A 14,873-nucleotide genomic window follows, 5' to 3' on the forward strand; every position below is an offset into this window, starting at 1 on the left:
TTTATACACATCCCAACACTACCCTGCTTGCTCTCAGATTGACACCGCATAACCAGGCAATAGCTGTTACAGTAGCTCTCTTGTCATGGCATCAGCCCAGATATTAAAAATAAACGTGGTGCCTTACTCAGTGTCAACCATTTTGTCACCATACTGAGGAACTCTGCCCGAGTCATTTACAGCCCTGCACATGTTTCTGTGTTTCATCACTCATGTCCCACTAGTGCCAGTTTTAATGCCCTCTTCCACTGGGCATTTCTCCAGTCATTCAAACTTCTTGGCACTGCTTGAATGGTGGGATGAACATTTTAAGGATTTGTGTACACAACTGTGCTATGATTTGTAACTCATTGATACTGAGGCCACAGCTGAAACTAATAATTATGGACAGGAAAGAAGGTCCTGCAATTAATCTCCAGTTAGGAACTAGCTTCCTTGGAGCCATTGTGCACTCCTTGAACTCCCACTACTGCGATAAAGTAGCATTTAATGTGTTAGTTTGTCAGATTTATTTTTGAACACAGATGCATTTACTGTTATCTTGCACTCTTTTCTCTAATGTGCTTGGGTCTTTTCCTGGAAACAGGTAGGCTTCAAAGAGATTAGTTTCAGGCATCATTAGAACTGACTGCATTCTTAACTTTGCGGACCCTTATTACAGACGAAGATAAACATGTTTTACTGTTGAGAACCAAAACTGATTGATCAACAACTTTTGAAGCTTTCAAAATAGAAATAGAAAGTATAATTCCTGTCATTTTGCTGACTGCTGACTTCACTTTTAGTAGAGCTGTTTTAAATTGTTATTGATTTTCTACTTTGAGTCTTCCTGATATCAAGTTGTCACAAAATGATGAATGTCTAATCACAGTTGTGTGTTTGTGTTAGTTTTTCGATTTCATGAAGCGTTACTCACAGTAACGCATGGATGACCTATTGACAGCATGGCGACTGCCTTCGATGGGACTCAAAATCCCCCTGCAGTAACAGATGGGTTACGTCACTCAGGCTTTGTCCAACTCCAACTCAGGAGTTGCTTTTGATAATGTAAAAAAGTAGCAAGCAGTTATTATCAAAAAAACGTTTTTAGTTAGGTATAAAAGAAGAAAAGGTAAGGGAACCCTAAAGCTAAACTGTTGAAATAGATCGCTTGAAATAAATATGTAATAGTGGCAGCTAAAAACAGGCTAGCTTATAAACATGAATAAAGCTGCATTAGCAACTTGGTTGGTTAAGTGTTTAAATAGCTAACTAAATGTAACTCTTGTTTTAAGGATTTCATAACTTATAGATCTAGTTTAGTTTAGTTTATTAATTTATTGCAGGAGAATGCACAACACGAGAACAGAGAGTCACAAAGTGCTTTACAAAAGCATGAAAAACCTCAACACTATACACAACAGATTAAGCAAAAGCAAGCCTAAACAAATAAGTCATGAGTTGCTTTTAAAAAAATCTTAGACCAAAAGGCAGAGCATTCCAAAATGTTGGCACTACGACCTCAAAAGCACAGCCGTCATTGGTTTTCTGTCTGGAGTGTGGAACTACCAGCAAACCCTGATAGAGGACCTAAGAGATCTAATAGGAGTATAAGGCCATAAATGTTCTGTGAGGTATGCCAGTGCCTGTCCATGCAGGGCATTAAAAGAAATCACAAGTATCTTGAATTGTGTTCTTAATTTTATGGGAAGCCAGTGTAGAGAAAACAGGATTGGAGTAATATTTGAAGTTTTGGAGGGCCTGCAGCATTTTGAACTAGTTGTAAACAGTTCAGGGATTTTTTGCTGAGAAAGGTGAAAAGTGAGTCAATGACCAAGTCTTTTTGAATGACTTTTGGAACATACAGTAAAAGATGATCTGTGATGATTAAACTCCTCAAACAAGCTTGGATGCGGGGAACATCAAACAAAACAGTTTAGAAACCACTGAAATAATGTTGTATTAGCTAACATGCATGTAACTGCACAATGAACAATTTCTAGGTCAATGTATGTTTAAGCAATCAAGGCTACAACTCCAACATGCTTCTGGCCATCTCAACATTACATGTGTTGTTAGAGCTGATTAATGTAGTAAAATCTAATTTAGAGCTCTGTCATCAATGAATTTATTTCAGATATCTGGATATAATATTTGACTGTGACCTTAAACATCAGCTATAAAGATTAAAGCACCCAGGAGTGCCACAAAAGTGCTTCCTGACCATCAACGCTCAGCATGAGGTACCCAACCCTTGTGACAGAACATGAATTTACCATGGAATAGTCAGAGGTGTATTTGTAGGCTTATAGTATGATTTATTCCATGTTAGCGCACTTGTTATTGGATAAGAGTAGTTCAGTTTAGCAGACAGTAGGAAGTCGTAATATTAAGAAATGTAGTTAAGACCACAGTCATAAAACTAAGAGTAGAATGTAATAAACCAACAAGCAGGCCGACAACTTTCAGTTTAAACTAAAATGACTGAAATGCGCTAACAAAATACTTGTTCTTCTGTTCTTGGTGCAGCCAGAGGATGAGGTCCAAAAGCAGTGGGGTGGAGAGCCAGGCCAATGGGGTCCTTGGTGTTCCACAGGGGGACCCTGACATCAGCCAAGAACAAGAAGTGGGTCTCCCTGTAAAAAACCTGATCCCCAAGGTTCCGCAGAAGGAGGATGAAGAGAAGGTGGAGGTTGAGGTGATCTCGGAGAAAGAGAAGCTGCTGTGTGATTCCCCTGAAGCTGGAGAAAAAAGAGGGGACATTGTTGATATGCCCAAAGGGGATCTGCTTAGGCTGCTTGGGATCATGGAGGGAGAGGTTCAGGTGAGTTGTTTGATATTGTACATTGCATATCATATCCCTTTGACTTTCTACCTGCTGTAAAAGTAGTAAATGGACTATATTCAGGGACAGAAAACATTCATTGGAAAGGCATAGTGGGTGCACACAGTCATTTGAACAGATATAACTAAACTTTCACTGGATTTTGATTTTTTTTTGCACAATAGCTCCATCTTGTGATTGAAAGTGGCAATTGAACATGATAGAGAAAAAAATAGCAATGTTGTTCTTAGTGACTGGAGAAATCTGGAATCTGCCACAGGTGTTTAAACACCCTTAAAAGGGAATGTTCTTAATGGAGAGACATTATAGCAAACTGTTACATTCACAAAACATCATCTCTACCATATCATGTCATAAACACAGAAGGTGCCTCCTCAAACAGGTGTTCAGATTGCGCAAAAACTCTTCTTTCTCAAGTCATTATAGGCAGAAAATATTTGGATATCTCTGTACATTTCTGTGATTTCAGGCCAGAGAGGATGTAATCTGCATGCTTAGGGCCAAACCAACTGCCAAAGGGGGCCTTGAATCACAATATGGATCCGCAGCCCTGCAGGCCCTGCAGAGGGACAGCTTCCTCACTGGCACCAAGCAACACAACCACAGTGTCTACCAAAAGCCTATGGTTGAGGTCAGTATGCAGCATCAGACACCGCAATGTCTCCATTGACTGCTTTTATTAATAGGTGTTGTAGCCCCTAAGTCTGGATTTAATGTAAACACCAAGTCAGCTAAACCTCATCCTCAAGTTTAAATATAAGAGAAACTAACAATTACTTTGTTGTGTAAAAAAATATTTTAAAGAATATGAAAAAATAGACTTAAAATTGAATAAGTAATGTAGAAAACCTGCACATACTTGAAAATGACTTGCTGAATATCTGTGATGTTAATACTTTGGTGGTCATCTGTGCCTTTAAACAGCTGGCAGGCAGACATAAGCTTTAAGACTTTGTTGTGTTTGTTTAATTTCCTGGATGGCTGTAAATTATTTCTCTGTGCCCTCTCCTAGCTGGAGCGTCTGCAGGACAAGCACAAGGAGACATACCGGAGGATGCTGGGTCAGTTGCTGCTTGCTGAGAAGTGCCACCGCCGCACCGTGCATGAGCTGGACACAGAGAAACGCAAACATGTAGACTACATGAACAAGAGCGACGACTTCACCAACCTTCTGGAGCAGGAGAGAGAAAGGTGAGGGGGGAGAAGAACTCAGAAGCTCGGCCATCAAACCGCCACACTTTTCAGATCAGTGGCACAGGTTATGCTTGATGTTATCATTTGGTAACTAGAACAAATTATATCAAAAGGTCACCAAACTAATGCACAACGCTGACAATAATATATTGATCTTCTGACATCATTTTTTACACATGTCACACCATTTAGAGGACTTTTTGGCAGGTTTCTAACTGTACAAGCTTTAAAATCTAATATTTAAAAACATTCAAGAAACAAAAAAAGGTCCATCGGAAAAGGAGAAAAGAGAACCTTAACTCTTCACCAAAAAATAACCATGTCTGTATTTAAATACTGCAGTATATTAAATACATTATGATAATAGAGAATTATTGCAACTTTCCCCAAACAGTGTTTGTTATCAGTATAACTTAATTTGTTTTATTCAATCAAACAGTACATGTTTTTCAAATGGGGATTTGGCAACAGTGGAGACAGGATGAAGAAGTTGCTGCTAGAGTAATGGGAAACTGAAAACATGCATTGCCGTGCCAACATGGTGAATGAAACCATGGTGGAATTTATAAAGTCTGCAAGGTGAGATATTCCAGAGGGAAAGTGAGGTGAAGGCATGCATCGCCAACAGAGAATGTGTGAAGCAATGGCCTCATCAGCCATGAGAGACAAGGGGGAGAGAGCTGGTGACTAGAGTGATAACCCCACATACCTTCATGTGACAGTGAGAGGTACAGCCTGTGGAAGGGAGGAGGGAGTGTGGAGTGGGGTGGGGAAGGGGTCAGGCTATTTGCTGCGGGAAAGAGGGAGGTCAGGGGTAGATAGGGGATGGAGACACGGGTGGAGGAGCAGGAGAAAAAGACAAAGAGAAGGTAGATTAAGAGCTTCAACAGGAGACATCCTTTGACATCATCTATAGAGTGAAGTCATCGCTGAGGTTGTGACCCGGCTTGCTGGTCAAAGGGAGACAGGGTATGAGAGGTCATGTGGAAACAAATCCTCATAACATGGGAGAGAGGGGCGGTTACATCACGTGTGTGTGGATGGCCTCACACAGATCAAACAGGCTTGGCTGTGAGAGTGGAGATGTGCTCTGAATGTGTATGAGGAAAGAGGCCCTACTAATTAACGTAATTGCTTGCTGATGAAAGAGTTTAATTGGCTGTTGCTTGTTCGGGAATATATTTTGTTGCAATTCCCATGACACATGGCTGTCAGTTCTCACACAATTACCCTTACATAGGTATGTTGTGTGCATTGCTTGTATAGTGCTCAAGTGAATTAATTGTGCTTGCTGCGTAGATTAGCATACATAACCAACAGGCATAAAGCATGTGCTAGTAAGTCCCACAGAGTAAAAAGAGAGAATCTGTACCATATAGTTTATAGACTGTATACATGTATATAGTCAGTCATACTGGCAGACTGGAGACCACTTATATGCTGCATTTCATGTACTGACAGAACATCAAACAGTTCATTTGCAGCACTGACCTTGCACAGGCACTGAATACATCTCTTCCTTAAGCTTTTACGGCAGGACATAGGAAACAGACCATGGAAGCTAAATCATAGTCATGACAGCTAAGTTGCCATCACACACCAGAAAGCAGGCTGGGAAATGAGCAGCAGACTTTAGCTCAGTATCAAAGCTAGTCCTTTTGCTGTTTTCATGAAACAGAAGACTGTAGAGTGATAACGTTTTGCCTGGGTTGTCATTCATTGTGCACACATCAATACAATAACTTAGCTAGTGTGTCATTTTTGTGTTTGATGGTTTCAACACAATTACCAAATTACACAATTGGGATTTGGAAAGCTGAATAAATTCTTACAGCATGTTCTGTTAAGAATGTTGTTTGAATGGAATTCTTTGAATCTTCACTGAAAAACACATCTAAGCAGAAGCTAAAGTCATGACTAAGAACAGACAACACAGACGGTCCATGAGGAAGTAGTTAATGGAACTATCTCCCTTCATACCGGCGACTCTGATAAGCTAATGAAGCACAGCCGTGCTATGAGCTAACATCAAAATGCTTACATGCACACAATGTCAATGCTAACATACTAGAGCATAGCAGGTATAAACTCTACAATGTTTGCTGTTATATTTTAGCATGTTAGCATGCTTTAATTGCATATTTCCACTTACTAACTGGATGACAGCAATAAATAGATGTTTCGGGATCACATAAACATAAAAGATAATACAAGCTATTACAATTTATCCTGAGGGGGACATAATTCCATCCACCCAATAATGGTGGTACTTGAGGAGATGTGAGGGATCACTAAATGTATTATGCATCATCCTCTAGGAACCATGATTGCCTCAGGAAAATGTCATGACAATATATTCTTCTTTGGTCAGTCCAAAGTGGTGCACTGTGTGACATTGCCATCACTATCTGAACTGTTAGCCTCTATAAAAAACACTGAATAACTCCATGTAGACCTTTAAAAACTTGGAATCATTAAAGCAGGCTTCAGTTAGAAGCACACACTGCACAGATCATGAGTGAACTTCTTTACCTCCACTCGATCCTTGGTGTGCATACAAGAAAGAGGTGACCTCCTTCTAATGCCAGGTGGTTTCCAGCAGGTTCCTTGGCTCGAACACAGGTTGGCCTCTGTCACCTCACAGAGGGAGTCAAGGGGATGAGCTCTACTGGGTCTTGATCCGTCAGCACCTGCAGAGCCCAGATTTGTCCGTCGCTTTAGAAGGACATGAAACTGACTTGGATTCCAGAATAGACACAGAAACACAAAATGGAAGGAGAAAATACAAACAAATTACAAACAACCACATCCTGTGTTAATGCAGTCTGGACAAAAAAAATTACATTCTTAGCAAAAACAAAGTCACACCTTTGCAGTAGCGTGCACACTTTTGTTGTGTCTGGTACTGCCCTGTTTTGACATTCACTCTTTCAGGTGAGATGGAAGCATGTCATCATCTCACCTTTATCCAGGTGATCTCCTCCAGCCACCTGGGTGAGAGTGAAGAGAGAAAAGTCAAAAGTTCTTGTGCCAAACAACTGCAGGAATGCAGAGGATGGTCACAGGAGAGGTACTTTCTAACTGTTCAGCATTAGTCATTAACACCCTCTCAGACAACAAGCAATTTATATGTCAAGAAGTTGAAATATTTAAGTGGCATGGGTGTATGTGTAATGATTATCAGAAGAAAGAGATCCTGTTACGGAAAGGAGTTCCCAAGAGCGTAGAGTGTATTTTAGTTTGAAACTAAAATTATAGTTTTCTTCTCATTTTAAAGCCTTATCACAAAATGTATACACAATTCAAAAATGTCTGAATGAATAGTCTAGATAGACCTATTGTTTCTGTCATGTATTGTCCAATGTTCACTTTGCTTCTGATTTTTCTCTTTTTACACCACATCGATCTTATACACTGTACACAGTCACAGACTCTCAGCACTTTACTGTAAATGCTTTTACTCTGTCAAGAGAGGTCATTACTGTAGAACACAGTGTTTTGGCAGCTTTTCGGCAGCTCATATCTCCTTCAATCCTCAGTCTCTGCATACAGGGGGGCTGCAGTGCTTCTGAGCAAATTCCCCTGTAAGCATGGGATGACATGTTGTTCCATGACCAAAAAATGTTCTCTCGAGTACGCTGGCTTATGGATAACACCTGTGTACTTGCTTTGGAAATGTTCTCTTATTTAAATCGCATCACATTTAGTTCACTTGTTCACATGTTAATGCTAAAAGGAAACACATGAACTGCTAGCTGCGCCTGATATCCAGCTATAGTTTATTTCTTCCTCAGTAACAGAAACATCTTCCAGGACTAAATGCCTACATTACTTGACCACTGGATCCCCTGATATCATGACTTCAACCTTTACATGAAAGACATTTAAGAAGGCCAATTACTAGGGTGTATCAATGACATCTGGCCAAGCATGTTTAAACTTTAAGAGTGGCACTTAGAGATCTGGATGACCTCTTTGCACAGTAGCCAAAACCATTAATTTACTTGCCAATGAAGGCTGATTTAATCCATGTACATGTCTAATCTCATTTGCATTCTATTAACATTAAGATTTTAATATTCAAATGTATTTGTGGAGGTTGTGCAAAAATGGGTTTGTTAACAGTTAAAAGTCAGAGTATACCCTTGATAGACCAAATGTCATGGTTGCATATCCTTTCCTCCCAGATCTTTTTCACCTCAAGGGAGACATTTACCTCATCCATATCTGGTTTTCTCATCACAGCACACATACTCTCCTGTCTACTGTACCAGTGAGACTTTGGCTTCTAATCTGCAGAGTCAATATCCTGTGCAATTTGGACGATGGAGATATAATTTAATTTCAAGCAAAGATACACATAGATCACTTTTTTGCATATTCTTTATTATGCCTCTGTACGCTTTGTGGGGGAAAAACTGTCTGTGATGTTTTATGAAAGCATTGAAATTGTGTAGAGTTTTGCAAAGCACTCCTCCTGTTGCAAGGTTCCCGCCCCCTTCACAGTGTCCACAGTAGAGCAGCACACACTCTCATACACACATTACTGCCTTATATGGATGAGGTGACATCACTCACTAGAGGTCCGATTTTGCTGTACTGTATTCATTCATCTTTCATTGTCCTGATAACATGCTTGGAATTTGACGGTGGAACATCTGTTGAAAACAGGGCCCAGCTTTTTCTTGTGTTTTTTTCTGTGTATTTTGAATGATGGCAGAATATTTTTTTTTGTGCTGACTATAGAGATTCCATAGTGGGTGAGTTTTGTTTTACTACTGTTGATAAGTTTCTGAGAAATTGTGACTGTGTTCATTATAGTGGATGTGTTTCAAACAAGGCTCATTTTGAGATTTTATGTTTGAGCTGTGGATGCACAGCTGTTGCTGGACTGGTTCCTGTATAAATTTGGTTTCTTTTGCAATGCAAAAAAGTTCTGGATGAATGTTGCACGTCCCTGGGAGTGTGCAGGGAGAGGATGCAGCTTTGCATTCAATCTGCTTTGCATGCATTTTGTTGGAGCCGGGATGAGAATGGGCATGAGCAGCATAGAAAGAAGCTAAGAGAAAAGAAGACCACTTGGTGAGGGGGTGTTAAACTTTCACTAGCAGTTTTTGTGCCTGATCTCTATCCTAACAACAGGGAGATAATACCAGTAGGGTTTGAGATTTGTGGTGCAGATCTTTGCCAGTTTTCCCACTTTATCTAGCATGTATAGACTTGTTGTTTTTTTTGCAAAGTATTTTCTACACACACACAACTTTTCACTAACTGATATCTGTGAACGATATGGTTTAGATATAATTACATGTTAAAATGAGTATATTGTGTTTTCATATTTCGTGTGGCTGGTGGTTTTATCTTCCATGCAGACAAAAAGTGATGAGACCTGAACAAATGAAAGGGATGAGGATTATCTCTCATGACCACTAAAACATTGACGGGGATTAACTTTTTCATCCTGGATTACAAATCCTCATGACATGATGGCAAATAGAGACACAAAGCTATCTGTCTTTAAAATCATTCCTAAACCAAACTAATATTTCTGTTCTGTTTTTTTTTTCTTCAATCTTAGACTGAAACGGCTGCTTGAAACTGAAAAGGCCTACCAGGTGAAAAAGGAGAAGGAGCACTCTAAACGTCTGGCCAAGGTGCAAGAGGAGCTAGTCAAGCTAAAGTCCTTTGCCCTGATGCTGGTCAATGAGCGGCAGCAGCACCTAGATCAAATGGACCAACAGAGCCAACGGGTCCAGGAACTAAGCCAGCAGCTTCAGCAGCGGGAGCAGGCTCTGAGTGAAGCCAGGGAGCGTGTTCAGGAGGATGGCAATAGGGTGCTGAGTCTGGAGGCTGAGCTAAAGGAAAAATCTGCCAAACTCACCCAACAGCACGAGGAAATGAGCGCCAAGCTGGCCAGTCACGAGATCCACAACCGTCAACTCAATGCCAAACTTTTAGGGCTTACGCATAAAATAGAGGAACAAGAGGAAAACAACAAAGCCTTGAGGAAATCTGAAGAGGAGCTGCAAGAGCTGAGAGACAAGATCAGTAAAGGGGAAAGTGGCAACTCTAACTTAATCACTGAGTTGGAGAACTTAAGGAAACATGTGCTTGAGATGGCGGGAAAGGATGAAGAGATCACCAAGACTGAACATCAGTGTAAGGAGCTGAGAAAGAGGCTACATGAGGAGGATAGTAAGAGTAAAGACATGAGGCTGGAAGTGGAGAAGCTCCAAAAAAGAATAATGGAGGTGGAGAAACTTGAGGCTGCCTTCAACATAAGCAAGGCTGAGAGTGCACAGTTACACACTTCTCTTGAGAAAGAGAAGGGCCTGACCAAAGAGCTCTCAGATGAAGTCTTCACTCTCAGGATCCGTATGAAAGAACTGGAGTCTTCTGAGCTAAAGCTAGAAAAGTCTGAGCTGAGCCTCAAGGACGACTTGAGTAAGCTGAAGTCGTTGACTGTTGCTTTGATGGAAGAACGAAAGACCCTGGCCGAAAGATCAAAGTCGGATGAGAAGAAACATGAGGAAATGTGTAAGATGGTCAAAGTTGAACAGGGTAAAGTCATGGAGGTGACTGAGAAACTGATCGAGGAAAGCAAAAAACTCTTGAAGTTGAAATCAGTGATGGAAACCAAAGTAGAAACTCTCATCATTGAAAAGGGGGAGCTAAGCACCAAGCTTGCTTATGAAGTTGACAAAACTACAGATCTTAATTCTAAGGTCAGCCAAATGAAAAAAAGGTTAGATGTGTTCGAGCAAGCAGAAAAGCAATCAGTGAATAATGCAGCGAAATGCGAGCTGGGAATAATGTCTGACCCTGTTAAAAGAGAAGACAACAAAGTGAAGGAGCTGACATTTGAAATCGAGCGGCTGAAAAACCGTCTCAAACAACTTGAAGTAGTTGAGGGAGATTTGATCAAGACAGAGGATCAGTACGACATGTTGGAAAAAAGGTTCATGACTGAACAAGACAAGGCCAACATTCTTTCCCAGCAGGTGGAGGAAATGAGGAGTCAGATAGCGCGAAACAAAGCCATCGAGAAAGGAGAAGAGGAAAGCCAGGAAGAAGACCTCCGACAACGGTGCATGAGGGAGGAGGTGAAAACAAGGGAACTACAGGCTGACGTTGTAGCCCTTAAAGAGAAGATCCATGAACTGATGCATAAAGAAGACCAACTCTCTCAGCTCCAAGTGGATTACTCTATTCTGCAACAGAGGTTCTTGGAAGAGGAGGAAAAATCCAAGAACATGGGTACGGAAGTTTTCCATCTCACCAAGGAATTGGAGGTTGCTAAGCGACATAGTCGAGCCCTAAGGCCCAGTTTGAACGGTAGAAGAATGGTGGACATTGCTGTGACATCCACCGGAGTACAGACAGAGGCATCACTCAGTGGGTCAGCAGAGGAGGATACCCCAGCTGTATTTATCAGGAAGTCCGTTCAAGAGGAGAATCACATCATGAACAACTTCAGACAGAAGTGCCTGAAAAAGCCAGCCGAAAAGAGTGGTGGTATTGAGCGTTTCTCTTCATCCAGCAGCGACCTGGGTTTGAAAAAATCCTGGATTCCCTGGATGAGGAGGAAAGACAACACTGCTCATGAGACAAGCTTGGAAAAGCCTTTGCAAATGAATGGAAATCATTTGCCTTCTGAACTAACAATGTCCCCAAAGCGAGGGCAGCCTTTACACATCCGCGTCACACCAGACCACCAAAACAACACGGCCTCTCTTGAGATCAGTAGTCCCACTGCTGAGGATGTTTTCTCCAGCTCAGCTCCTCTAAGCCCCAACCCATCTCAACCAAAATCCAGAATCACAATCATTCCCACTTACTCTGCGTCAACACACAAGAAGAAGTCCACCATTGGACCTCAGGGCCCTGAAAGAGCCAAGTCTCCAGTTAGCATCACAACTATATCCAGAGCCAAATCACCAGAGAGCAGCAGAGCTCTTTCCTCTGGCTCAGGAAGACCCTTGTCCCCTGTTTCAATTACGACGGTGAGCACCGCTATAGTTCCTGAAGCATCCGCCTCCCCAGAACCCCAGGAGATGACCATGGGCCGAGCTGTGTTCAGGGTTACCCCGGAGAAGCAGATGGTCCCAATGCCAATACGAAAGGGTCACAACAACACTGGTATCATCACCACTACTGATGATAATAAGATCCATATTCATCTAGGCAACAGCATCAACCCAAAGATGGTAGTCAGGCCGGTGACTGCTGTAACTGAGAGCAAGGAAATGACCTTATCAACAGGAACCGTTTTACGCTCCCCACGCCAAATCACCACCACTACTACCAGGAGCACACAGAGCAAAGTGATGAGCAGTATCACAATATCCCCTGTTGCATCCAACTCATCCAGACCCACACAAAGCATGGTAAGTGTTTTAGGTTTAGTTCATCCGAATGAACAAATACAAAACTTTTTTCTGATAGCTTGAGTTTAGTTCATGCCTTCTATGTGATGCACCAGAAATGTACTATTTACATGAAAAGGCTAAAGAACTAGGTTTAATGAATGTTATCATTAAAAAAATGGAGGGGCTCAGTGCTGGGGATGTCAACAACAAAAACACCTATTTGTGTTTTGTCAAGAAGTTAAAGGAGAAGATCAAAAGACAGCTCTTGTCAAAAATGTTCAAGGCTACCACCATTACCACTGGTTTTATCTCAACCTAGCACAAAGACAGAAAATAGGTCAAAATAGCGAGCCATAATCCATTTTGAGATTACAGAAGTATATTGTAGTGCTGCTGAAATAGTCCCCTACCATTGGACAAAAGCAGCTGTCAGTTAAAACACCTGAGCCAATCAGATGCAGTCTGCAGCCAACCAACATCTACCCCCTTTCCCCAAGTGAACTAAGGATCTAATTGAATTCACACACATGCAACTGGCCAGCAGATAACAGGACTCAGTCATATCACCATTTGGAAACACTCATTCTGAACTTCTGGAAGTGAAAACTAGCTAATTTGGATCCTGGAAACAAAGCTTGACCTTTTTTCCTACTATTACCCCATCTTACATTTACTAAGCATCACATTTTATATATATTTTATCTCAACAAAGTTAAGAAATGTGCTGCTTAGATTGGATTATGTACCGTGCTAGATTGACTAAAACTACAACGTGAAATGTCAGAATGTAAATTTTACACTTAAGTATTTGAACTGAGTATTTTTTTTTAGTAGTAAGACAAAAGAGATCAACACACATTCTGTATCTTTCCATTCAGTACAAGGCTACAGTGGGCAGCCAGTTATCTTAACCTAGCACATAGACTGAATGCTGGATGTAACAGCTAGCCTTGTGATAGCAAATCTAGACCTTCTAGTAGACACATCATCACAATAATTTTATCCTTACAAAACTTAGAATTGACAATTTGCTACTTTTAGTATTCCTCAAGGGACTATGAATCATCGAGAATGACGAATGTTCTTTTTTTTTAACAAACATGGTATTGTGATATTTAAGAGGATATTGTTTATTTCCAGTCACTGTACTTAAGCTATCTGCCTGCTGTAGGTGTATATTTAGCATATGGACAAAACAGCGGTATTGAGCTTCTCTTCTCAGTCTCAGTAAAAAATAAGTAAATAAGGCCTGTTCACCAAAATATTTCTTGGGATGCAAGTATTTCATTCTTTATCTTGAGAGTCACAATGGTTGCATATAGAGTTTCACAAGGTAAGTTTAATAACTGCTTCATCTCACACTGCTAAGAAAGGGAGCCGAAGAGTTGGGGTTCCATTGGACCTTGTAATATGCTCTTTGTGGATCAGATAGATGGCGTGACAGAAATGACCCTATGTGTGGGCCTCCGAGCACCAGAGCTAATGATGTGGCGTTTTGCCACTTTGCTACAGTCATGCTGTAATTTATAGTTGTTACTCAGTGTTTACATTCACAAACAGCTATGCATGCAGGGCTCTTTGCCCTGTGGCTGAAACAAAACAGCCTTTCAACTGTAACAGCTCACTGAAAGCTAGCCTGGACAAGTGCTGGGATCGAAGTAAAAGAATGACTAAATATTTACATTTTTCATTCATACAGTTCCTTTCACACGTATGATCAGTGTGCATTGCTTATGTACGCTGAATTACTTCTTTCCTATAATGGGTTTAATCCCTTTTCCATTATTTACACATCATGTCCCCACAAAGTGCTGTACTGTATTCATTCTCCTGCCTGAGAAACTGTACTCTCTTCCCCTATTGTCAACAGACTGGGCAAGATGCCCAGCCAGCGCGCTCAGGGCTGACCCGCATCCCAATGTCCAAGAGCCTGAAGACGGGGAAGGCTGTGCTGGGAACCCTGGGGATCTCGGGTGGTGTGAAGCTGGAGTCCCGAGCTGAGAGTCAGTCTATGAGGATAGAAGTTAAAAAATCCACTGTGAATAGCAATTCTTTACAAAACGGTGGAAAAGCTTGACTCAAACATGCCATAATGGAGCTTAAAGAGATAAATATCTTCATACAACAAGGCAAAGTGGCATTTTTGTAATGAATAAGCCCTTGAACTCTTACTTCTGAATTTATCTATCTCAATATCTCAATTTCTGCTTAATAGATGGAAACATATTCTCTGTATTTACTGTGTTTGTGTTGTACTGGGCATTTGAGTTAAATATTATATCACACCTTGCTGCTACTAACGGCTTCTTGCTTTGGTTGACCCTCATGAAAGTTTTTGATAATATTTTATAAGGACACATTATAAGTCAAAATTCTTGTTTGTCATGTAAATTATGTTGTTGTTTTTCTGTAAAGGGTTTGTACTGAAAATATTTTAAAATAAATGTAATTCAAAGGCTATTGTGCAATGCTCTTAAATGAAGGAC

At 40.9% G+C, this 14,873-nt stretch overlaps 1 protein-coding gene and 1 long non-coding RNA gene across 2 annotated transcripts; one reads left to right on the forward strand and one right to left on the reverse strand.

The window, feature by feature from the left end:
• The first annotated feature begins 2,515 nt into the window (after positions 1–2,515).
• LOC109995954 (filamin-A-interacting protein 1) lies at positions 2,516–14,847 on the forward strand. The gene is made up of 5 exons (XM_020649866.3): positions 2,516–2,803; positions 3,294–3,455; positions 3,837–4,015; positions 9,597–12,405; positions 14,258–14,847. Exons 1-5 carry the CDS (start codon positions 2,516–2,518, stop codon positions 14,462–14,464), a joined length of 3,645 nt encoding a protein of 1,214 aa, XP_020505522.2. The 3' UTR covers positions 14,465–14,847.
• LOC136183262 (uncharacterized) lies at positions 4,531–7,018 on the reverse strand. The gene is made up of 3 exons (XR_010669094.1): positions 6,887–7,018; positions 6,551–6,755; positions 4,531–4,808 (listed from the first exon to the last, which is right to left on the reverse strand). It is a non-coding gene; the product is annotated as an uncharacterized lncRNA (long non-coding RNA).
• Positions 14,848–14,873: the final 26 nt, after the last annotated feature.

The sequence above is a fragment of the Labrus bergylta genome, chromosome 18 (genome assembly GCF_963930695.1).
Source record: "Labrus bergylta chromosome 18, fLabBer1.1, whole genome shotgun sequence".
Taxonomy (NCBI): Eukaryota; Metazoa; Chordata; class Actinopteri; order Labriformes; family Labridae; genus Labrus; species Labrus bergylta.